Here is a 27,105-nt window from a genome sequence, read left to right as displayed (position 1 = left end):
TGTCATGATATATTGAGAGAAAAGGTGGGCCACTGCCCACTTGCTGACCTGCCCAACCCCCACCCTGCAGGCCCACCAGGCCAGCCACCCACCGGCCTAATCAGCCACTGCCCCATGGGCCAGCCAGCCACAGGAGGGCTCCAGCACCACCAGACTCTGGCTCCACACCTGCCTAGGAGATGCAGACAAACAGGACTGGATGCTAAAGAAGTAACACCAGAACAACTAAGACTGAAATTCTACTGTTCCTGAACTGGGGATTTTTTTTTCCTTTAAGTGTTTGTTTGTCTTGTTCACTGTTTGATTGCCCACCATCAGTTCTTGTTGATTTCTTTGTTCTCCATTTTTTTCTCTCTTTATTTTTCTTCTTCTTTCTTGGTTTTGTTAATTTTACTATTGTTAGTTAGCTAATACTAAATTACATATAGACCAGGGACAGAAACAGTACCAAGGGAAATGATGGGAAGACAAAAAAGGGATGGAAACCATTCTCCCTCCAAAAATAAATTAACACAGCGTTCAGAGGGAAATGAAGAAAACGGATACCCAGATCTAGACTCCAAAAAAACAAAGATAAACTATACCAAGGAACTCAATGAAGCCCACAAAAACAACCTGTAAGAAGAAATTCTGCAAGTAATCAATGAGAATTTCATAGAGATTTTACTAGACATGATCAACCAATAAAACAGGAGGCATTCAAGAAATCCCAAGACAACAAAAATAAAGAATATGAGAAAATACAAAAACAAATAAATGAAATCATAGGAGTCCTAAATAAACACCAAACTAAAATAGAAAACACCATAAATAGAGAGATAAATGAATTAAGGATGAAAATTGACAATATTAAAGAGGAAGTAACCCATGATATGGAAAAATCTCAGAAAAAAGTATGAAGCAGAAATGCAAAGCAAAATGGAAGGCCACTCCAGCAGTCTAGAACAAGCAGAAGACAGAATATCAGAACAGAAATGATAATTAAAGGAAAAACTGAGAGCTGTTAGTCAGACAACTCAAGTCCTGTGAAAGGAATATACAAGAACTCACCAAATCCATCAAAAGACCAAACCTGAGAAGCATGGGCATTGAAGAAGAAGAAAAGGACCAAGCAAAAGGAATTAGTAATATATCCAATGAAATAATAACAGAAAATTTCCAAAATCTAGAGAAAACTATGCCCATTCAGGTACAGGAGGCCTCCAGGACACTAAACACACATGACCAAAATAGAACTATTCCACGACATATTGTCATTAAAACCACAAGCACAGAGAATAGAGAAAGAATATGGAAAGCTGTAAGAGAGGAAAAACAAATAACATACAAAGGTAAACCCATTAAAACCACAACAGATTTCTCAACAGAAGCTTTAAAAGCAAGAAGGGCATGGAGTGCTGTATGCCAGGCACTGAATGAAAATAACTTCAACCCTAGGATACTCTACTCAGGAAAACTATCATTCAAAATAGATGGAGCAAAAAAGTCTTCCACGATAAGAAGAAACTAAAACAATATATGACCACCAAGCCACCACTACAAAAGATTCTTCAAGGAATTCTGCACACAGAAAGTGAAAGAAAACAAAACCACAAAAGGACAGGCAGTACCAAACCACAGGAGAAGAAAAGGCAAGAAAGTAAATAACATTGATTCAGCTGCACACAATCAAACCCTTTAACAACAAAGACAACTAAATGACAGGAATCACCAAACACCTATCAATACCAACACTGAATGTTATCAGACTTAATTCTCCCATCAAAAGACACTGCTTAGCAAACTGGATTAAAAAGGAATCTCCAACATTCTGCTGCCTACAGGAGACTGAACTCATCGACAGAAACAAGCACTGGCTTAGGGTGAAAGGCTAGAAGATTTACCAAGTCAGTGGTCCCTGAAAACAGGCAGGCATAACAATATTTATCTCTGACAAAGTAGACTTCAAACTTACATTGATCAAATGAGATAAGAAGGATACTTCATTCTAATAAAAGGGGAAATACACAAAAAGGAAACAACAATTATCAACCCATATGCACCCAACGTCAATGTACCCAATTTCATCATACATATTCTGAAGGACCTAAAAACATATATAGCCTCCAACACAGTGGTAGTGGGAGACTATAATACCCACCTTTCACCAATAGACAGTCACCCAAATAAAAAATCAATAAAGAAATTCTAGAACTAAATCACACCATAGATCAAATGAACCTAGCTGCTGTCTGCAGAATATTTCATCCAACTTCTGCACAATATACATTCTTCTCAGCAGCTCATGGAACCTTCTCCAAAATTGATCATATCCTAGGGCACAAAGCAAGCCTCAGCAAATATAAGAAAATAGAAATAATCCCATGCATTCTATCTGATCAAATGCATTAAAACTAGAAATCAATATCAAAAACAACAGTAAAAAAACATGCAAACAATTAGAAGCTGAACAACACACTGCTCAATGATCAATGGGTCATTGATGAAATAAAAGAGGAAATTAAAAGGTTCCTGGAAGTTAATGAAAATGAGAACACAACCTACATGAACCTACGGGACACAGCAAAGGCAGCCCTAAGAGGAAAGTTTATAGCCATGAGTGCACATACAAAAAGGTCAGAAAGATCTCAAATCAATGACCTAATTCTACATTTCAAACTCCTAGAAAAACAAAAACAAGCAAATCCCAAAGCAAGCAGAAGGAGAGAAATAATAAAAATAAGGGCTCAAATCAATGAAATAGAAACCAAAAAAACCATACAAAGAATCAATGAAACGAAAAGCTGGTTCTTTGAAAAAAATAAATAAGATTGACAGACCCCTGGCAAAGCTGCCTAAAACAAGGAGAGAAATAACCCAAATCAGTAAAATTAGAAATGCAAAAGGGGAGATAACAACAAACACCACAGAAATCCTTGAAATCATCAGAGACTACTTTGAGAACCTATATTCAAATAAATTTGAAAATCTTGAAGAAATGGAAAGATTTCTAGATACTTATGACCATCCAAAACTGAACCAAGAGAATATTAATCACCTGAATAGATCTATAACACAAAAAGAAATTGAAGTAACAATCAAGAGTCTCCCAAAAAAAAAAAAGTCCAGGACCTGATGGATTCTCTGCTGAATTATATCAGACATTTAAAGAAGAACTAATACCAACCCTCCTTAAACTGTTCCATGAAATAGAAAGGGAAGGAACACTACCTAACTCATTTTATGAAGCCAATATTATTCTCATCCCAAATCCAGACGAAAAGGAGAGCTATAGGCCAATCTTCTTAATGAACATCGATGTAAAAATCCTCAATAAAATAATCAGAAAGATTATCCACCATGACCAAGTTGGCTTCATCCCAGGGATGCAGGGGTGGTTCAACATATGCAAATCTATAAATGTAATATGGAACATTAATAGAAGCAAAGACCAAAACCACTTGATCATCTGAACAGATGCAGAAAATGCCTTTGACAAGATCCAACACCACTTCATGATAAAAGCTCTAAGAAAACTAGGAATAGAAGGAATGTACTTCAACATTGTAAAGGCTACATATGACAAACCTACAGCAAACATCATACTTAATGGTGAAAAACTGAAATCATTTCCCCTAAAATCAGGAATGAGACAAGGGTGCCCACTATCCCCACTCCTATTCAACATAGACCTGGAATTCCTAGTCAGAGCAATTAGGCAAGAAGAAGACATAAAAGGAATACAAATGGGTAAAGAAACTGTCAAAGTAACCCTATTTGCAGACAATATGATTCTATACCTTAAAGACCCAAAAAACTCTACCCCAAAACTCCTAGACCCCATAAACAGCTATAGCAAGGTGGCAGGATACAAAATCAACTTACAAAAATCATTAGCTTTTCTATACATCAACAACAAACAAACTGAGAAGGAATATATGAAACAATTACATTCACAGTAGCCTCAAAAAAAATCAGATACCTAGGAGTAAACTTAACAAAGGATGTGAATGACCTCTACAAGGAGAACTACAAACCCCTGAAGAAAGAGATTGAGGAAGACTACAGAAGGTGGAGAGATCTCCCATGCTCATGGGTTGGTAGAATCAATATAATAAAAATGGCTATACTACCAAAAGCAATCTACATGATTAATGCAATTCCCATCAAAATCCCAATGACTGGCATCACAGAGATTGAAAAATCTACCCTAAAGTTTATTTGGAAACACAAGAGACCATGAATAGCCAAGGCGATACTCAGCAAAAAGAACAATGCTGGAGATATCACAATACCCAACTTCAAACTATATTACAAAGCAATAGTAATAAAAACAGCATGGTACTGTCACAAAAACAAACATGAAGACCAGTGAAACAGAATAGAGGACCTGGATATGAAACCACACAAATATACTCACCTTATTTTTGACAAAGGTGCCAAAAACATACTATGGAGAAAAGACAGCTGCTGGGAAAAGTGGTTATGCATCTGCAAGAATCTGAAACTAGATCCATGTTTATCACTATGTACTAGTATCAACTCAAAATGGGTCATGGACCTTAATATCAGACCCAAAACTCTGAAATTAGTACAGGAAGGAGCAGGAAATGCTCTGGAACTAATAGGTATAGGGAAGGACTTCCTCAACAGAACCCCAGCAGCCCAGCAACTAAGAGAAAGAATGGACAACTGGGACTTCATAAAATTAAAAAGCTTCTGCACAACAAAAGAAATGGTCTGTAAATTGAAGAGACTACCCACAGAGTAGGAGAAAATATTTGCCAGCTATACATCTAAGGACTGATAACAAGAATATACAGGGAACTTAAGAAACTAAATGCTCCCAAAATCAATAACCAATAAAGAAATGGGCAATTGAACTAAACAGAACTATCTTGAAAGAAGAAATTCAAATGGCCAAAAAACACATGAAAGAGTACTCACCATGACTAGCCATAAAGGAAATGCAAATCAAAACCACACTAAGATTCCACCTCACCCCTGTTAGAATATCTATCATCAAAAACACCACCAACAACATGTGTTAGCGAGGATGCGGAGAAAAAGGAACCCTAGTCCACTGCTGGTGGGAATGCAAGCTGATGTAACCACTCTGGAAAAAAATTTGGAGGATTCTTAAAAATCTAAACATAGATCTGCCATATGATCCAGCACTCCCAATACTGGGGATATACCCAAAGGAATGCAACTCAGGTTACTCCAGAGGCACCTGCACACTCATGTTTATTGCAGCACTATTCACAATAGCTAAGTTATAGAAACAAACAAGATGCCCCACTACTGACAAATGGATCAAGAAAATGTGGTATTTATACACAACGGAATTTTACTCAGCCATGAAGAAGAATGAAATCTTATCATTCTCAAGTAAATGGATGGAACTGGAGAGCATCATTTTCAGCAAAGTTAGCCAGGCTCAAAAGACCAAAGATCATATGTTCTCCCTCATATGCAGACTTTTAGATCTAGGGCAAATACAGCATTGTGTTTGGACTTGGATCACATGACAAGTGGAGAGCACATATGGGAAGTATGGGGATAGGTAGTAAACCCAAAAGCATTTGATGTCCCCACTCCAGAGGAACTAATGCTGAAACCTTAAAGTGACAGACGTCAATAAAAGAAGAAGGGGATCTGGAACCAGTGTAAAGATCAGTTAGAGATGAATCAACTTGGGTTGTAACACATTTGTACATGGAAGCAATGCTAGGAGTCTCTCTGTATAGTTATCCTTAACTCAACAAGCAAAAACTCTATGTCTTTCTTATTATGCTTATGTCTTCTCTTCAACCAAATTAGAGATAAGGGCAGAACAGGTTGTGCCTGGAAGTGAGGGGAGGAGGGGGAAAGAGTGTGGGGGTGGGGGATGGGGGGAGAAATGACCCAACCAATGTATGCACATGTGAATAAATGAATAAAAAAAATTAAAAAATAAAAATTGTACTATTAAAAATTGTTATGTATACCTAATTTAGGGAAAACAGCAGTTATAGTATAAATACTATCGAATAATTATGACTCTTAAACAGTTGAAGGCCTACAATTGCATTTATAAGCAGTATAAAAGATAAACTATCTGAAGAGTAATGCTTTAAGTGAGAAAGTTTTTTAAAGTGAGTAACTTTAGAAAATAAAGGCAGTTACAAGTTTTTTAAAAAATCAGAATGGCTATTCTATTTTCTAATAGTAATATGAAATGTTAAAAACTGTTAAATTATCAAATTTAGGTTGTAGAGCCTGGGCAGGGTGACACATGCCTCTAATCCTAGGAGGCATTGATTAGGAGGTAGTGATTAGGGGGATCAAGGTTCAAGGCCAACTCAGGCAAAAAGATAGTGACATGCTCATATCAACCAACAAGTTGAGAGTGGTATTACAGCTATAATCCCAGTTATGTGGGAGGCACAGGTGAAAGGATCATGGTCTGAGGCCAGCCCAGGAGAATGCAAAACTCTGTCTGCATTATCTAAAGCAAAAAAAGGGTGAAGTGTGGCTCAAGTGGTAAAGCACTTGCTTAGAGGCCCCGAGTTCAAACCCCAATGCCATTTTTAAAAAGGATTGTAGAGCTAAAAAGGTGATAGCAAAAGTGGCAGGGAGAATAATAGTTTTTCATAGATGATTGTGTCTTAATCTTTGAAAGCCTCTGAATATGTGACCTCACTTGAAAAAAACAACAAAGTCTTTACTTTTTATCAACCTTAAATTCCAAAGAAAGGGAAAGAAAAATTTATAACATAAGGAAATAAATACCAATCAGATAGCTGTAACTTCTATGAAGAAAAACAAAACATGGCAAAGAAACAGAGCCTGAACTTTGTGTGCTATTTTAGTTAGAGTGATCAAGCAAGACTCCAAAAGGAGTGAAATTTTAGCAGAAACCCATGTGAAGTGAGAGACCAAGCTTTTAAATGTCTGGGAAAGATTATTTTTGACAGTGAAAATGTCAAACAAAAGGGCCGAGCTCTAGAAACAATTTGACCAGGAGGCTAGTATGGCTGGAATACAGTGAGTTATAGGGATAGTCATAGTAATTGACGTTGAGGGCTGTACAAGGATACTAGGGCCATACATGTAAAAAGCAGAGGCAACAGAACTTAATCAGTGTTCTCATCAGTGGATGTAAGGTAGGAGAAAAAATGGTTTTTGGCTTGACATTCCTTATTACTTAGAAAGGACAAGGTCTGGTCAAGATGGTGAACCAGGAAATGAAAAGTTATATGAAGGACACGTAGAATTTGAAAAACCTATGAGAACTCTGAGAGAAAAATCACATACACAAGTATGAAGTTCATAAAAGAGTAAAACTGATACTGAGATCCATGGAAATGAATCACACGAACTGATGAGTGAATCCAGATAGAGAAAAGATGAAAGCCGAGCCTTGGAAAACTTCAAAGCTTAGAGGTCAAGCAGATAGAAGAGACAATAAAGAAGAGAGCTGTAAAATGGAAGAAAATCCACAAGAATATATAGTGTCTCAAGTCAGAGAAGGAACACGTTTCATGAAAGAGAAGGTAAACAATTGTGTCAAATGCCACTGGGACTTTGAGTAAAATAAAAATTGAGGATTAACCATCAGATCTGTAAAGAAGGCATAATTGTAAGACAGACTGTTTTAGCAGAGTGCTCCAGGAAAATGGCTGATGTTATGCCGAAAGAAATGAGAAGTCATGAGTTCAAGTCAAGGCCAGCCTGGGCTAGATATCAAGACACAGCTGAGAGAAGAGTATGAGAAAAAAAAACAGAGAGAGAGATTTGGGGCTATAATGTTTATATGTCAATAGTAGTGAACTTATAGAAGTTAAAAAAAATCCACAGTTCAGTTAATTCAAGAGTAACAACAGAGGAAATGCGGTCAGATGCACAAAGGGAGAGGCTAGCCCTGGGTGGCTTTGGATAGAAGCCTAGATGTTTCAGCCTTTACAACGTGATGGAAGGAACGACATAGAAAAGATGTAGGTAGATAGGTAAAATTGATGGGTGGAAGAATGAGGTGATTCTGTTTTGATTTCTTCTATTTTCAGGGGGAAAGTAAGTATGAGAAAGGATCTTGCTGAAAGTTTGATAAGAGAAAAGATCTGGAAAAAAAATGGGCATGTGGGAGACAGGAAAAGCATAGCATGGACAACTGTTTACAATGACTGTAAGTCCATTTGAGTTTAAGGTTGTTAATTTTTAAAGAGACTAGTTATAACAGTTTTCTTATCTAGAAAAACTTATTTATTCTATGCAAAAACCGAGTAAAAGGAAAGTTGAGTTGGAATTTTTTCAATGAGTATACAGAAGAATGCATGCTAGGAATTTAAAGGATATTGAAGTGAACAACTGTGATGCTGCACTGTGGAATCTACAGTGGATAAGGAAGAAGCAGAGCAAATACAAAGAATAATTAATTGTGAGATGTAATGCCGTAATGGAGTCGTAGCTCCAAGGAGTTGAAAGGATTATTGGGTTGGGGTTTCTAGAGTATGGGGGAAGATAAGGAGGTCAGAAAGTAGCATGTTTAATCATAAGATTCTGGAACAGTGAAGTTAAAGAAGGAGTAGATCTTCATTGTAAAAATGCAGAAAATATTCCTCTATGCAAAATCATTTACCCTCCATACATGCCCACTTGTGTGCATAGATATGTTCCTGAAGTAATAGTACTTTCCATTAATCTATCCATCCCTATATCAATGATATCTGATTTAGTTATTATAACTTTATTCACCTAATAATACAAGTTATATTGTTTATTCTCCTTTTGAACTCAGGGCCTTGAGTTAGCTAGGCAAACACTTTGCTATTTGAGTCATGCCTCCAGCCTTTTTTGCTCATAGGTTACTTTTTTTTTAGATAAGATCTTATGTTTTTGTTGTTAGTGGTGGTGTTTGACTGGGGCCAGCCTAAACACCAATCTACTGCCTCCTACATAGCCGGAATCACAGTTTATATGCTGAGACGGAATCTTACTAAGTTTTTTGTGTTTTTGCCTGGGCTGGTCTTGGACCACAGTCCTCCTGATCTCCAACTCCTGAATAGCTGGGATTACAGACATGAACCACCGTGCCTGGTTATTTGATATTCTTAACAAATTCTTATACTTCAAGGTAAAATTTTAAGTAATCAAAAATACCCCACAGGTATTTTACTTAGAATTTCAGCACATTTATTTTATAGCAACTTTTCTTCAGCAACATAGTCTCTTTGTTTAATTTTTGATATTGTTTTAGAAAAGTTTTTCACAAAAATATTAGTAAAAGGCACAATGCAAATAAAAACTGCCTGTTGAATAGCTAATGGTTTATTACTAGTGTAATATTTTTGTCTTCCAAGAGGAAGAAAAAGAAGTGTCTTAAACATAGCCCTGATAATGATATGAGCAGTGAAAATACATGTATCCAACTGCAATTGAGCAAGAGGACATAGGATGTGAAAATAATTATTAGTATAGAAAGTTCATAAAATAACTTCAAACAAAGTTATACTGATAGACCTTTTGAAATGTTAAAACAACTCTTGGTCCCCAGAGAACTAAGCCTCCATTTGCAAAATTGTTTTTCATCTGAAATGAAAAGTAGATTCCCTGGAACTAATGATTCATAAAGACATTCCAGAGTTTTACAGCTCTAGGGGATGAACATTCCCTCCTTTATCACTAACACAGACATTTTTGGAGGGCACACAGAGCTCAGCCTTGTTTGACAGTCCCCATTTCTCAAAATGGGTGACTCAGTTTTAGCAACAGCAGCATAATTCTTAGTAGACCTTTTTTGTCGATGTTTTTTGGGACTTTGGCTTTACTGTTGTCAAAATCCCATTTCAATGTATCAGGTTTATGTCTCCTCATTAGTATTTGGCAGGAAAAAGTCAGGCAACCTATATACTGAAATTATAACAAGTTTATGAATTTGTATTTTAATCTACTTCTGGGAAAAGACAAGCAGCCAAAACTCTAAGTGATATACTAATGGTCTAAATTTTACTTTAATCCATATTTTTTTCTAACTTACAGAAAGTAATGAGGACCTAAGTATGTGCCATAAGTCTTCAATTAACATTGGTTCACTTTTGAGGTCACAGACTATCTCAGTAAAATCTCAAATTCCACATGTTCCTTCGTATCTCAGTATCTTATTCAATATTGGAAATAAGTGTATATTAATATTTCTCAATTCCTAGCTATTGTAGGTATTTTGTTTTGTTTTTTCTGCTTTGTTTTAGTAGTTAGTTAAAAAAAAACCTAGACTTTTCTGATTAAGTTGCTAATAAATGTAGATCTTTATTCCTAGTTCCTAATGAATATCATCAGATTTACTTGATAGTTTTTTGGTTATTCCTTGACTTATTCTAGAGAGGACTAAATGGCCTTCTCTAAGGAGGGTGTGTGTTTTAGAAATTTTTCTTTAATAAATATAACATCTTTTAAAAGAGCTTCTTATAAAGTAGAGTCTCCATGTGTCTTTTGGGAAATTAACGGTGATTGAAAAAACTTATTAGAATGAACAGAGACCATATAGCATATGATTCCATGTATATGAAAATGCAGAAAAGCCAATCTATAGGGACAGAAAATGGATTAGTGATTGCCTGGGGTTGAGGGGAATGGTGATGACTGCAAATGGTCATAAGGGATATTTTGGGATGATGAAAGTATTTTAAAACTGCACTGTGTTCCACAACTCTGTAACTTTACTGAAAATTGTTGAATTATACAGTTAAACTTCATAGTGAATGTTGTTATATAAATTAGACCTCAAAAAAGCTGTCATAAAAATGTTATTAGAGAATTCTGAACAATAATTTATAACATTTTTCAATTATTCTTATAATAGAGAGTTCTATGTTGCACTCAAGCTGAAATACGCCCCAATCTTCAAGGGCTCTCTTACCTGTTCTGTCCAAAATGGATACCTGAATCATGGCTTTCTTTTGCAAATTGGGTTTGCTCTGTGTGTGTGTGTGTGTGTGTGTGTGTGTGTGTGTGTGAACTTTAATTTCAAAATATATCCAAAGTTCTAACTAACAGTGACTAAATGTAAAGTGGTCAAAGGAATTTTTACTTGCCCTGTACAGATTTGTATGAAAAGGGCTTCATGAGATTATGTTTTCTGGCATAGAATTACAGAATTACAGAATTCCTGCTGAAAATATAAGAAACCATAGATTATAATGATTCACCACCAGAATTCACATTGAAAAGGAAAGAGTATTTACATGGTTGCTTACAAACTTTGTTCTTGAAAGGAAAGTAAGACCCTGAGCCACGTGAGTGTAAGCCAAGCAATGCCAGCCAAGATGGAAGGCAGAGGTCTTCCTGTTTCTCTACAGTTTCTAAGGAGAAACAGGAAGAAGGGAGAGGCTACAAGATGGCTGAACTAAGGAAATGCCTGGATCCAAGCAGGATTTGGGTGATTTATTTACTTTGTTTTTGTTTTGCTTTTTCTAGTTTTGCTTATGATAGATACTTTCTGGATTTTTCAGAAGCCTGCTAAAGGGCATAGGATTTGTAAATATAGCAACTGCATCAAGAATTTGAGTGACTTGAGTGGGGACATACAATGAACCTAGAGGGACTCAACACTTACACTCAGTTTGGCCTCACTTGAAGCTTTCTAGCATCAGAAAACTCTAGGATTCACAAAAACCACGCATAGTAGACATTTAATTCTCACAGAACTGGAGAAGTGAGATTGCAAACATATTTAATTACATGTCCATGAAAGAAGGGCTTTAACTGACATGAGGGCTATACATATAATAATATAAAATAATGAAGTTATGGTCAAATGGATATAGTTTTACTTCATTGGTCATTTTATCCATAAGAACTCTGAAGAGTAAAGAAGTTTAGGTACTTGCTTAAAGTAAACACCAAGCATTCAGGCTTGTGTTTTCGATTTTTTAAAATCTGTATTAATATTTATATGTATGCATTCATTCTCTGTTTAATCTAGAAATTAATGACAAAGATGAATTAATCACAATGATGATGGCTTATCTATTTGCTCTTATAGTTAAGTCAATTTTTGCCTTAGATATTTGTGGCTATATGTTCAGAAGTTCATTTGAGTTTAGTATTTTTATATTTTGCTATGAATTGAGTTTCTTATCATTATGTCATGGTTCCCTCATCTCCAACAATGCTTGAGGATGAAAAGACATCAAACACCATTAGGAGTGCTTATGAAATGTTAAGTTATATAATATATATAGTTATAGCTATAACTCATGACCTTGTTCAAGCAGTAAGAGCAAAGCTAATTACTGGTTTAGTAGTGTGAGAGTCTCATAAAGTCCTTTTTGATCACCGTTATTTAGAATTTGTACTACAGAAACTGAAAAGTAAGTGGCTAAAAGCACAGGAAAATCTAAACTAATTTACCATGGAGTTATGTGAGTGAAATGAGAAGGACTAAGGAATAACAATGAATGTTCATTCTTCCTGCCATAGTTATGGGAACACTAATCCATCACAATACTTTCTCCCCTTGGACCAAAAACTTCAGAATCCTTCTCAATACAGTATTTCCAGCACCCAGTACCAAACTATCAGAATAGACAGGCAAAATGAAACTTCTCAGCAGAATAACAACTCATTCAAATTGTGTCTCTGTTCTATCATTTTTCAATTGGGATATTGTTAGTAACATGTGTTCTTAGATTCAGTGGGGGAAAAAAGAATCTTTTCAATTTTTAACTTCAGTGTTTTAGAAGCTCTGCTACCCAACATCACCTATCTCGGTTGTTCCTGATTGACTACTCAAAAGACCCTAGAAGTAACAATCCAGTGCCTGTTGAAAAGAAAAAGCTCTCAAATATAGTACTATGCTATGAAATTCTACAATTTTATCTACATTAGAAAATGAATGCATTAAGAACTTTTCTGGTTGGGATAAGGTTGTTTTCTTTTCGTCTTCTTCTTTTTTTTCTGTACAACTTGAGATAAATGGTTGTGGAGAAAGGAGGAAAAACTGCAGTTCCATCATTTGCACTTCCTTATTTCCTCTTTAGAGCCTTTGTCCTAGCTATTCTGTTCATCTGATAGTCTCCTTTTCTACCTCTTTACATGGTGTACATCTTGCTTCTCATCCTTCAGATCCTTGGTTTAAAGTCTTGACTGCCTCAGGTCTTTTTTTATTACCGAAATTATTCTTCACCACCAAGTCATTCTGTATATCACCTTCTTTACTGCTTTATCACGTTTATCACTCATAGGAAGAAGTCCTTTTTACATATCTATTGTCTTTCTAGCCTTCCCAAGAAATAATTTCTGGAGGTCTGGACCTTGACAGTCTTATTGATTACTGTATCTTCCTATATAAGTGCCTAACATGTAGGAGATGCTCAATGGTATTTGTAAAGAAATTAATGTGAATGAAAAATGTTTTAAAGAATATAAATATGGAGTTAATTTGCAAGGGAATTTTTTGATTCTCATGAGAATGAGATAAATCAACCCCATTTATATATGTATGACAGAAAATATGTAATGACTCAATTGGAATAAGAATGTAGTGATTAGAAAGACAAATATATAGACCTCAGTTTGAACTTCAGTTTTGCCACTGACAGCTATATGACCTTGAGCAACTACTTAACCTGTTTCTCAGTTTCCTTATGTAGAAAATGATGATTAAAAAGAAGAGTAAGATTAAAGAGAAAATAAATAAATATATTTAAAACACTTAAAATATTATCTTCTAAGGAAGGACTGTGTAAGTTATATTGGTAATTTTATATAAAATTACTGTAATCATATCTTATGTACATACTCATTTAACTTCCGATAAGTTTCTTCACCTTCCAGGAAAAAATAGTAGTACCTACCTGACAAAATCATTACAAGGATGGAATAGCCATTGTGTATGTGATGCTCAGTAACTATAGCTTCTGTTATTATACACGATGTACTCAAATGACTTTTGTTCATTTTCCATCTCCATTGTCTATTCTTGTATGCTTCCAGTCTGTGATCTTCATTCGTGACAAAAATTCTCACGGGCAAGAGATCTCAGGCTACATCGACTATGCCCACAGACTGAAAGTTGAAGATTTTGAAGTCTACTTTAATGGGAAAAAAAGACTTCTTCCAAAGCCTTCAGACTTAAGGTAAATTGTACACAATTCTTACACCTTCAGAGACAGTGATGAAGGATTTTTATTTTATGTTCTATGTTGTGCCTAAAATGCAAATATAGTAGGACTGTGATATTATTAGCTATGTTACTTTATTCTAAAATGGAGAAGGAGCATAGCTGCATTTTCCCCCTTTAACAGTCTGAGTTGGAGAACTCTTCAGAGGAAAGACAAATCAATTCTCAGCAACATTTATTTTAAATGTCATGTAGGACCTAAAAGCCACTAGCCTCATAAGTCTTTTACACCTCTTGGACTCTGCCTAGGAGCCTTCAGAGTAGTCTTGTATTTTCCTCCAATTTTCTTTGGTCACCAGCCAAACTGCAGACTTCTGACCAGCTTATCTTCTATTACTCTCCTCATGATCGTATTCTGGGATTCCTTTGTTCTCATCATTCTTTCTACTATTGACCCCTACCTGTTCCTCTTGCTCCCACAGCCCAGTACCTAGGATCTATTCTACACCGCCAGTCTAGTTACAGATTGACCCTTCTGCTCTCTTCAGGATTTCACTCAAGCTAAAACTTTTTTTTTCATTTTTCTTTTATTATTCATATGTGCATACAAGGCTTCGTTCATTTCTCCCCCCTGCCCCCACCCCCTCCCTTACCACCCACTCTGCCCCCTCCCTCTCCCCCTCCCCTCAATACCCAGCAGAAACTATTTTGCCCTTATTTCTAATTTTGTTGTAGAGAGAGTATAAGCAATAATAGGAAGGAACAAGGGTTTCTAAAACTTCTTTATTAGACCATATCTTACTTATCATAGAACCCCCAAGTGGTAGTAGATTCTACTGCACACCACTACTGTATTTAAAGCGTTATGTGGAACTCGTAACAATACTCTCCTCTTTTAAGACCCCTGTCACCCTCTGCTCATCTTACTGCTATTGTCTAAAGACTTTATAACCCATCACCACTTTAATGCACTTACAACTTTCTTATCCATCCTAGGTACATAGCATTTCATTTAACTTCTCTTTTGTAATAATTCCCACCGCTCATGTCTTTTGTCCTTTAGTTGTATCTATCCTCCTTCTAACACCCAGAAGTAGGTTGACTCACATATCTTCTGCATTAAAACTATAACTAAATCCCTGAATACCATGAAGAAACTTTTAGAAATTTTAGAAAGACGTGGATGGTTGCCGAAAATAATCTATGGTTGTCAAACTCAAAAGGCCCTTTGTGACACCTAAAACTTCTGTTCAAAATTAAACTCATTTTAATACCTGGAGCCTACTGTGGCTACTTTATACCTCATCTTGGCAAATGGACCCACCATTAAATCCAAAAACATCAAAACAGAATAGTATTATCATTAAAACAGACACATAAACCAATGTAACAGAACACAGAAATTAAAAGTAAACCCATACAACTACAGCTAATTGACTTTAGATAAAGATGCCAAGAACATGCATTGGAGAAAGGACTGTATGCTTGGTAAATGCTTCTGGGGAAATTGGAATCCACATGCAGCAGAATAAACTTGACATCAGAAAAATGAAACTAGATTCAAAATGAATTAGACTTAAGTGTTGAACCTGAAACTTTGAAGCTACTAGAAAAAAACATCAGGAAAATATTTAGGACAATGGAGTGGGCAAGAATTTTTTGGAGAAGACCCCAAAAGCATAGGAAACAAAACCAAAAAGAGACAAATGGGACCACATAAAACTAAAAAGCTTCTGATCAGCAGAGGAAATAATCATTACTGAAGAGAAAATCTACAGAATAGAAGAAAATATTTGCAAGACTTACATTTGACAAAGGGCTAATATTCAGAATATATAAGGAATTCCAAAAAGTCAATAGCATAAAAAATGTGGAATCTAAAAAAGTTCATCTTATAGAGGTCGAAAGTAAAATGGTGGCTACCAGATGCAGTGGAGTTTAGGGGAGAGGCAGACTTAGGGAAAAGTTGATCAATGTCCACTTAGTTACAGCTAGACAGTTATAAGAATGTCTGGGGTGCTATTGCACAGTAAGATAACTATAGATAACAATAATGTAATATGTATTTCAAAAATCTAGAAGGAAGGATTCTGAAATTTTATACCAAAAAGAAATGATAAGTGTCCATGGAGACAGAGACATTTAATCTAATTTAAACATTAAATAGCACATGCATGTATTGAAACATCACTTGATGCCACATTAATATGTATAATTTTTATATTACATAATGTTTAAAATAAATTTAATCAATGAAAAGATATATTAAAGAAAAGAAAAAGTGCAGATATTACCCCAGACTCCCTACCTTCCATTAATGACTTCGCAACTAATGATTTATTTAAAATATTAAAATCTATTAACTTAACAGCTTTTTTTATGTTAAAGGAAAAGAAAAATATATCATTTTAGTTGTAAGCACTTCTGACTGGATCTTTGTAACACTGAAAATAAAACATCTTGACCTTATCATACCTAACAAAACAATTCCTAATGTCACATACTACGCAACTAGTACTTATTCCCATTGCATTGATTGTCTTAAATTTTTACAATTGATTTGACCAATGAAAATGCAAATAAAATTGTGTTTGTTATTCTACATCTAGTACCACTTTTACTTTACAACAGTTCCCTTCATTCTGATTTTCCATGCTACCAATTTTTTGGAGAAATCTTTGTCTGGAATATGTCATGTTCTCCATTTAACTGATCACTCTCAAGTTGTTTGTTATTATCTATCTTCCTAGATCATGTAAAATGACTTGGTTAGATGCAGTTTCAACTTTTTCTAAGAAAGAATATTTTCAATAAGTTTTTTTAAAAAATTTTGTTCTTAATAATACAAGGAAATTTCATTGTGAAAATTTCAGAGATGCATACTGTGTGCTTTGAATGAGTTCATTCTTCTCCCCCACCTCCTTTCTCCCTTTTGTATTTGATGGGTTTCATTATGCTATCAAAGTGACAATTTTAATATCTGATGCTCTGAACTTCCTGTTGCACAGTTTTAGATCTTCTGAGCTTCATCAGTGGGCTCAGATACCATCATTCTAATCATTCCATTAGGTTCCCCATGAAGTTTCACCAAATGATTTTAGTGTCTGTTAATGAAAGCCACCTAAATAGTTTTACTAAGTGTTGCATAATGGTAATTTTCAATTCAATCATCCATTTTTGAATTTTTAGTTAGAGTTCTTCCATAGAGAGTAATTTTCCTTTATCACTTATTTGATAGTCCTGAAATATAATTCATACTGAAAGACAAACATGGTGATTATTTCTCTTAGTTTATGAAAAAAACTGCAAAACTAGACTCACAGAACAGTACACAGATAATGCCTAATTGTTTCTCAAAGAGTTTATACCAATTTGTACCCACAAGAAGTATAGTAAGAGTACTATAAGAATGATCTGGTTGAACTTCATCCTATCAAAAGGTAATAGTAACACTGTTTCCCTACTGTGATGAGTAACAAATAATCTCTCATTGTGGCTTTAATTTTTATTTCCATGATTACTGATCTGATTATTCATCTTTTGTTGACTGCTCAAATTCCCTTTCTGTGAAGTACCTATTAATACTACTTTCCCCCCTTTTTTAACTGGGTTATTCCTTTTTTTCTTATAAATTTCAATAATCTCATATTTATTTTAGATATGGATTAATTTTTTGCGTCTTATATGTATCAAAAGCATCACCTTTCATTTCCTTTATGCTAAAAAGTCAGAAGTTTTAATGGCAGGATTAATGCATTTTAATCTTTTCTCTGCAGTTTGCACTTTTGAATTCCCACCTTTTGGAGACCATAAAGACACTGTTTTACAGAGTGCTATAGTTTTGATTTTTATTTTATATCTTTAACCTACTTGAATTAATATTGTATATAGTGGTTAAGTAGTTGTCAAGAGAGGGAGAATACCTTTGTTATATATAGCTCCATATTTAATTCAACTCAGAACTAAAGAAAATATTTTTAAAGTAAGGTTTTCATAAGCTCTCTTTCTATTTCTTTACCTTTTGGTGTACTAATTTATACCATGTAGAGAAAGACATTTGTGATTAAAATTATGCCTTTTGTTTTTTATTGTGGGAAATGTAAACATTGACAGGCAGCTGCAACAGTTTTGAAGTGCTGCAGTGGAATGGGCTCTAAGAACTTGATTACTTTGTCAGCTCAGACTCAATCTTGACCATGTCATCAAGATTCTATACTTTCTTGACAGACTTCTGAACAACTTATATGCACATTGCATTCTACAGTTTACCAAAATCCTTCACATTTTCCTATAACATCATGATCTAGTACAACAAGCATTATTTTTACCATCTGAGAGAGAAGTGATAAGCCTGAACACATTCTCAAGTTCTTATTTCACTGCTATCCTGAGTTTAAGCCTTTGTATCTCAGGATATAGAATCCTTGAGTTATATTCTGCCCCACTTAGAGTCGTTTGTATTTCCAAGTTTAGGTATTTGTTGAATATAAGACCTGAGACCTACCTGTATAACTCTACTCACCCCAGAAGTAGGATGATCTAGAGGAAATGAAAAATATCTTTTGTAATTCTTTTTTGGAGATGCCATGAAATATTCATACCCTTAACCATAAAATTCCCTTAAATACTAAAGCTTTGAGCGGTATTTGTCAAATTTCCCTTGCAGTCCTTGCAGTCCCATTGGCTGTTTTATTAAAATATTTAATGTTCCAAACCTCTGATCTCAGAATTATAAGTGCCTATCCTGTGCCTACGTGCATATTTATTAAAGCATTCTGGTATGATATTGGCAGTTTCTCAAGTTTAAAAAAGGAGCAAATGACCATAGTACCTCTGCAAAAAGGTATATAAAATATTGCTTATTTTTAAAGTAAATAAAGCATTGTTTGAAAATCAAACATGGCCACTAATCATTAGCTTACCAGTTTAGTTTCATTAACAGATATTCACTAAATTTCAGTGAGGGGGAAATGCTTCGGGTATAGAAGGATACAGATCAAAGGAGACTTGCCCAACCACCTAGCTCTTTGCTTTGCAGAGTGTGATCAATGAACCAGTAGCATTGACAACACCTGAAGTCCTATAAGAAATGAGGTATCTCAGGCTCTGTCCTAGTCACTGCATCAGAGTTAGCATGGTAACATGATCCTCAAATTTTCCATATGCATATCTGTCATAATCCATTTGTGCTTTTACAACAAAATATCTTAGACTGGGTAATTCAGAAATAATAGAAATTTATTACACATGGTTCCGGAGGCTGGGAAGTTCAAAGTCAAGATATGGGAGGATCTATTCATGATGGCAGAGTCAGCATGACTTAATCCCTTCCCAAAGTTTCAACAAGAATTTTGGAGGGGACACATTTAAACCATAGCAATATTAAAGTCTGAGAAACAAGCCTAAGACCCATGTTCTCCAGTAGGACAATTACTACCCATGTATATCTATACAGCATTTAAAATGCAGCTCATCCTAAATGAAAATATACCAAAAGCATAAAATACAACCTTAATTTTGAAGACTTTTCACAAAATTTAAAGTATTAATAGTTTAATAAATTCACATTACATTCTAAGACAATAGTATGTTGGCTATGTTGGATCAAACAACATGTATTGTTAAAATTATTTTCATCTATTTCTTTTTATTTTTTAATGTGACTGTGGGAAATTTAGCATTACATATATAGTTCATGTTTTTGACTTGGAACTTCTGGCTCATAAGAAGCCATAAGCCAGAGATTACCAATTAGTCATTTGAGCCAGGTCTGGCTGCAGAATATTTTACTTGGCCTATACAATGTGTTTAAAACAGTGTAAATGGTTTAGAGAAAAGAAATTTTATATACAATAGCTTAAATTTGAAGATTCTCTTAAAAACCCATAACATCTGCCTATACTAAGCCTGCCTTCCCTCATTCCAACCATCATCTAGAATTAAGTTGCATCTGTTTCCTGAGTGGGGTGTGCTTTCATTTTCACCAGAGTAACACTGAACTGAGTATTCATACATTCTCACGCAAAAACCATCACTCCAAAGTTGCTCTTGCACAGGACCTGTCAGGTTCTTCTAGGCATTTAAGTTCACGGCTGTCTTGAATTCTAGAAGTCGTATTTGCCATAATTTAGCCTTATCATGGTCTTTGGCCACTGTGGGTGGGTTTAATTTCAGTTCCTGGTCTCTCTCAGGTTGTTACATCCCATTGTGGTTAACAAGATTGGACCAAGTCAAAATCTGAGATGATTATAGAAATGATAAAAATTAACTGAGCACTTACTATGCACAAAGTACTATGCTAACTAATTTATATTCATCCTTTCACTTATCTTCACTACAGTCTTACCTGTTAGGAGTATTTTTTCACATTTCATATGCTAAGAATCTGAGTCATAAAGATATTAATTAGCTTAACAAAATTTACACACAGACCCATATAATATATAACCAGAAATCCAGGACCAAATGGAGATAAATCATACTTTATTCTATTTAGAACTTTATCATGTAAGGATGGAATTTTCCCCTTTGGTCATCTCTATAGCCCAGTCTTTATCAGGTCATATATTTCTTCTGCAGATGTGTATCTCATTTGACAAGACCTAATTTTGGATTGCTTTTCAAAACCTTAAGCAATTCTACTGTCCACAGTTAAGACTAGGGAATTTTGACCATCCTGTACCCACCCTTTCCACTTCCTCCTTTCATTGAACTTGGCAGGAAGCAATCCTTTGTACTTAACCAGGCTTTCATTTTCAGTCACTGGGAGTAAGAATTACAGTGTCCCACAGCTTCGAGTGGAAGAACTCTGAACCAAACTAAAAGAGGTCTATAATTGTGGCTTCGGCCTAAAAGTCTTCAGGGAAAAATTGGCCCTGACTTGTTGAACCTCATTTATATCCCAGGATACTTTTAGAACCTATCCATATCCTCTGAACTGTGGTTCGCATAATTTTTTTAATATCTGCTTGGAATTGTTTTACAGATAATTTTATTCTCCAATACTTAACTCATTTTAACTTCTCTTTATCCTAAGATGAACACAAAGTATTATCTCTCATGGAAAACTCAAGGATAGAAAACACAGTTTCCAAAGCTATATGCAGATAGACTTCCTCTTGCCTGTCTACAAAACCCAAAATAGGCTAGGAGTTAATAGTTCTGACTGAATCCTTTCTGAAATGTCTGTCTGTATCATCCAGTGTTGAAATTTCTTCCAGGCCCTGTTTGGCTCATTGCTTAAAAAAATAAGTCAGAATTCCAGAGCACTTTTCTGGCATTGTCTTAAATTGTCTAGAATGTGCTTCCTTCAAGATTATGTCTTTGGGTAAACCTTAAGTGAATAATTAGAGATCTGACACAACCTCTAGTTTACTGACAACACTGACTGTGGTTTAGACAGGATTATTCTTTTTACAATAACTTTTCCAACTTTTAAAAAATTTTGGTAAAATATGTACTACATGATATTGAGCATTGTAACCATTTTAAAGGGTATAGTTTCAAGGTATTAAGTAGATTCACTTTTTGTGCAACTTTTCAAATATTTTATTATAAAAATGTTTAAAGTTTTAGAAAAGTTCTGAGAACAAGACAATAAGGATGACTATATTCACCATGTACACTAAACAACTGGTAACATTTTTCCAAATATGCTTCGGCACTCTTTAGTATCTTGGGGTATGTTCATGTGTATGGTGGGTTTGTGGGGTGTGGGTATAGGTGTGTGGGTGTGTGGGTGTGTGTACTATTTGAAAGGAGCTAAAGATTTCTCCCCTAAATATTTACATATATCTCCTAAGGATCAGCACATTCTCCTATACAACATTAGCATTATCCTACATAAAAAAATGAATATCATCTCCTTCCATCATCTGTAAGAAGCTCATATCTAAATTTTCTTAATTGTTGTTCAAGTGTGTTTTATAGCAAGTTTTGTGAAATATCATCCAATCAACATACAAAAATGCATTGCTTATGTTTCCCATAAACATTTTATCGTTTGTACATTTACTCACATGCATATACATTGTTTGGGCCACCTCTCTCTCCCCACTCCTGCTTCTGGGAACCTGTTCCACCCTCTTGTTCTCTGATTTTGTTGAAGAGCAAACATAAGAGAAAATAAGAAAAATACAGTATTTTTACTAGTTTGAGATAAAGATAGCTATACAGACAGATTCCTAGCATTGCTTCCATGCACTTGTGTATTGTACCACATTGGTTCATTTCTACCAGACCTCTTTACTACTTCCTGGTCCCTTTCCCGTAGTGGTCTCTGCCAATTTAAGATTACTATATTTGATCATATACAGTGAGCACATCAACCACATTCAAGTTTTAGGTTTCCTTCCCTTTCCCTATTCCTCCTGTGTGCCTTCTCCACTTAGTGTGTGACCCATGTCCAATAATATTACTGCATTTGTTTTAGGTCTGTAATCTGCATATGAGGAAGAACATGTAATTTTTGATCTTCTGAGCCTGGCTAACTTTGCTTAAGATGATGTTCTCCAGTTCCATCCATTTACTTGTGAATGACAAAATTTCACTCTTCTTTGTGGCTGAGTAAAATTCCATTATGTATAAATACCACATTTTCTTAAATCCATTCATCAGTAGTGGGGCATCTTGGCTGTTTCCATAGCTTGGCTATTATGAATAGTGCTGTAATAAACATGGGTGTGCAGGTGCCATTGTAATAACCTGAATCGCATTCCTTTGGATATATCCCTAGGAGTAGTACTGCTGGATCATATGGCAGATCTATGTTTAGCTTTTTAAGAAGCCTCCATATTGTTTTCCAGAGTGGTTGTACTAGTTTACATTCCCACCAGCCAGTGTATGAGAGTTCCTTTTTCCCCACATCCTCACCACCGTTTATTAGTGGTGGTGTTTTCGATGATGGCTATTCTAACAGGAATGAGGTGGAATGTTAGTGTGGTTTTGATTTGCATTTCAATTATGGCCAGGGATGTTGGGCATTTTTTCATGTTTATTTTTGGCCATTTAGACTTCTTCCTTTGAAAAAGTACTGTTTGCCCATTTCTTTATTGGTTCATTGATTTTGAGGGAGTTTAGTTTTTGAGTTCCCTGTATATTCTGATTATCAGTCCATTGTCTGATGGATAGCTAGCAAAGATTTTCTCTCACTTTGTGGATGATCTTTTCCACTTAGAGACCATTTTTTTAAAATTTCATGTAGTCCCATTTGTCTAACCTTTTCTTAGTTGCTGGGTGCTTGAATTCTACTGAGGAATTCATTGCCTATATCTATTGCTTCCAGAGTATTCCATGCTTTTTCCCTGTACTAGTTACAAGATTTTGGGTCTTATACTAAGGTCCTTAATCCACATTGAGTTGATACTTGTACAGGGTGATAGGCATGGATCTAGTTTCAGTTTTCTGTAGACAGATAACCACTTTTCCCAGTAACATTTGTTTAAGAGGCTGTCTTTTCTCCATCGTATGTTTTTGGTGCTTTTGTCAAAAATGAGGTGGGCATAGCTGTGTGGATTCATATCTGGGTCCTCTGTTCTGTTCCACTGGTCTTCATATCTGCTTTTGTGCCAGTACCATGCTGTTTTTATTGCTATGGCTCTGTAGTATAGTTTGAAATTGGATATTGTGATATCTCCAGTGTGTCATTTACTTTTTTTTTTCATTTTTCTTTTATTATTCATTTAAAAAAGGCCCCCAACCAGATTTATTTTTCTTGGTCATGACATTGACTTTTGTTTCTGTTTTTGTAGATTTTTTGCTTAATTTTCCATTTTGTTTTGTTTTGTTTTCTGACACAGGGTGTTTCTATGGAGCCCAGGCTGGCCTTGAATTTGCCAGGCTCCTACCTTTGCCTTCTAGTGTGGGGATTAATGATTTTGACTTTTTTTTTTTTAAGTAAAACAAAATGAGCAACTGCTTCTATCCATCTTTTATATAACAGCTTCATTGAGATATAATTCACATTCCATAGAGGTCATCCATTTAATGTATACAATCCCCTGGGGATGTAGCTCAGTGGAAGAGTGCCTGACCAGCACATGAAAGGCCCTGGATTTGATTCCCAACACCCAGGAGAAGAACCCCAAAAACATTTTAGCAATTGCTCTTCCCTCCCTTTCCGTTCAACCTTCCAGCCTTAGGCAACCACTACTCTCCTTTCTGTCTTTGTGGATTTTCCTCTTTGGGGTGTTTCACTTCCATGGAACCATACAATATGGGGCCTTTTGTTACTTGCTTTTTTCAGTTCACTAATGTTTTCCACAATCATCCATGTTATACTATATACTTATACTTTATTCCTTTCTAGTGTTGAATAATATCTCACGTGTGGTATGTAAAAAGCATTAACACAGCACACTGAGATTACTAACTTTAAAAAGGGCTGCTTACAAAATTGCCCTGGAAACTAGGATTTTGGACAATTTCGACCATTCCTTATGGATTGCTTTGACTTAACTCTCTGTGTAAACTCTGGCTAATGCTTTCCTTCTGAGAGTCTGGAATCTTGGTACTTGCTAGGCAGAGGGTGCTTACATAACCAACTCCCAACAAAAACTTTAAGTAAGGAATTACTAATGAGTTTGCCCCATTATGTAGATAACATTTCATATGTTATCACAATTCATTCCTGGAGGATAGAAACTCACCTATGTGACTGATTCCACTGGGAGGACGTAGAAGCTTCTGTGTGGTTTCCTATGGACTCTGCACATGTACCTTTTCCCCTTGCTGATTTTGTCTTGTATCCTTATTTTATAACAAGTTTTAGCCAAAATGAGAGAGAGAAAGACAGGGAGAGAGAGAGAATACGTCTTAGCCATCAGTATGACTATACATTGAATCCTTCAAGTCCTCCTAGCGAGGAGGGTGTTTTGGGGGGCACCTGAAATATAAGGATATACCTGTTTTATCTTTTGGTGGTGCTGGGGATCAAACCTTGGGCCTCATCATGATAAGCATGTGCTCTACCACTGAGCTATGACCCCAAACCACTAAATATACCTCATTTTACTTATCCATTTCTTTAGTTGATGGACATTTGGTTTGTTTCCACATTCTATGGACTCATATTTTCATTTTTCTTAGTTATTGTTATACCGTCAAGAATTTGTTCTTTTTCCTGGTTCCTGAGGGTGAGATGGGGACTCTAAAACTTTGAAATTTCTTAAACAATAGTAGTATCTTTGTTATCCACGAGCCCCTTAGGCCACAACCGAGTTTACCTCAATTATCTATTCTATGATGGGTACTGTACTTAGCTTCAGGAGAGGGGCTAAATATGTGAGTAGAGGGTCAGGATGTTTTGCCGTATGGTACTACCTAATCTCCTGGGAAGGGGAACTATGGAAAGGAAGCTTAGTTTTGAGTTAATTCCTGTGACCTTTGACTCAACTTATCAAGCCAACATAATGACGCTCCCATCCTAAAAATTCTGAATGCGGAATTTCAGCAGAGCTTTCTGGTTAGCAAACACATTACTGCCAAAAGGGTGACACAGCTATGGAGGACACAGAAACTCTGTGTTTCAGACCCTTCATACCTCCCTAATTTCTGTTCATTTGGCTTGTTTTGATTTGTTTCCTTTATAATAAAGTTGTAATCACATATTTAGTGCTCACCAAGCTCTATGAACCATTCTAGTGAATGATCAAAATTTCGACTGGACATCACACCTCACTCCTGTAACCCTAGATACTTAGAAGGTGGATTTTGGGAGAATTGTGGTTTGCGGTCAGCCCAGGCAAAAAATTAGCAAGACCCACGTCTCAATCAATAAGCTGGGTATGGTGGTGCATGCCTATGCCCTCTACTATACAGGAGGTATAAATAGGAGGATCAAAGTCCAGGATGACCCAGACCAAAATCTAAGATCCTATCTGAAAAACAACTAAAACAAAACTGACTGGGGAGCATGGCTTTAGTGGAAGAGCACTTATCTAGCAAGCATGAGGCCCTGAATTCAAACCCCAGTATGACCAAAGATGAGAGAACTTAACAGGGATTTAGAAACATTCAAGTTTGCACCCAGTAAGTCAAAAGTGTAGTTGTCAAGGGCAGGACCCTTCACTTGTGCCTGGTGTGTCCAGTCATATTGAGACTATTGTCTTTATCCTGTGGAGACTAATGCTAATGTCAGGTAGTTAGCATTAATACTGCATTGCTATAATTAAATATATATGCAATAATGAAATTGCTGATTCATGTGATTTCTATTCATTTTACGTGTGTCTGTTCCTAACCAAAAATATTTTGATACAATAAACAAAATTGAATAATACTTTTTGGTAGACATTCCAAACATTTTTTTCTTTCAAACACTATAGAAATAAACTGTTTCAATCTTCACTTTTTCAGATGAGGGACACAAGGAAGAAGACAGTAATAAGACTCAGGAAATTTTAAAAATATAAAAGCAGGACTAAGGGCATGACTCAAATGATAGAGCACTTGGAAGCATGGGGCCCTAAGTTCAATTCCCAGACCGAAAAAAATAAAGAACTGTTAAGTTGTGCTTTTGACTGGCAGTTCAGAAGTAGTCCCATTGCATTTTACTATTTTTAAGCAGGATTAAGCTTATATAAAATTTAAACAGAAGTACACATATTAAAATTTTGGGGACCAGCTATTTCAACTCTTTTAATGAATGAGAAAAACAATGCATCAAGAAATAAAGTGATGAGTTTACAGTGGGAAATCTGGGTCTATAGTTAAAAATTTTGAGGCGAGGTATAGTAATGTAATCAGTAAAAAGGAAAAAGAGTTATTTAAAGTGTGTAGAGTTATTTAAAATGAAACAAGGGTGTTTCATTGTGGCAATTCCATACATGTGTACAGTGTACCTTGAACATGCTCACCTCCTCCATTCTTTTATCATTCACTCACCTTCTTCCCTCCCTTTTCAAACAATGGTGGGTTTTATTATGCTGTCTCCATATGAATATATGTAGCCTACATTTTCACCCCTCAGTAGCCTTTCCTTCCCACTTCACCCTCCTACTCATCTCCCTTTCAGGCAATCTGCCATA

The 27,105-nt window shown here is 35.6% G+C and overlaps 1 protein-coding gene across 2 annotated transcripts in view; it reads left to right on the top strand.

Annotated features, from left to right (window-relative positions):
* The window catches only part of Cfap299 (cilia and flagella associated protein 299), a 642,304-nt gene that overhangs the window by 528,915 nt on the left and 86,284 nt on the right, over nucleotides 1-27,105 (top strand). For both annotated transcript variants that reach the window (XM_074041908.1, XM_074041907.1), the window contains exon 4: nucleotides 13,954-14,096. In XM_074041908.1, coding sequence (XP_073898009.1) covers nucleotides 13,954-14,096 — 143 coding nt within the window. The remainder of the gene's footprint in view (nucleotides 1-13,953; nucleotides 14,097-27,105) is intronic.

This window comes from Castor canadensis, chromosome 9 (genome assembly GCF_047511655.1).
Source record: "Castor canadensis chromosome 9, mCasCan1.hap1v2, whole genome shotgun sequence".
Taxonomy (NCBI): Eukaryota; Metazoa; Chordata; class Mammalia; order Rodentia; family Castoridae; genus Castor; species Castor canadensis.
The sequence above is the reverse complement of the archived record's forward strand: the minus strand, read 5'-3'. Positions and strand labels throughout refer to the sequence as shown.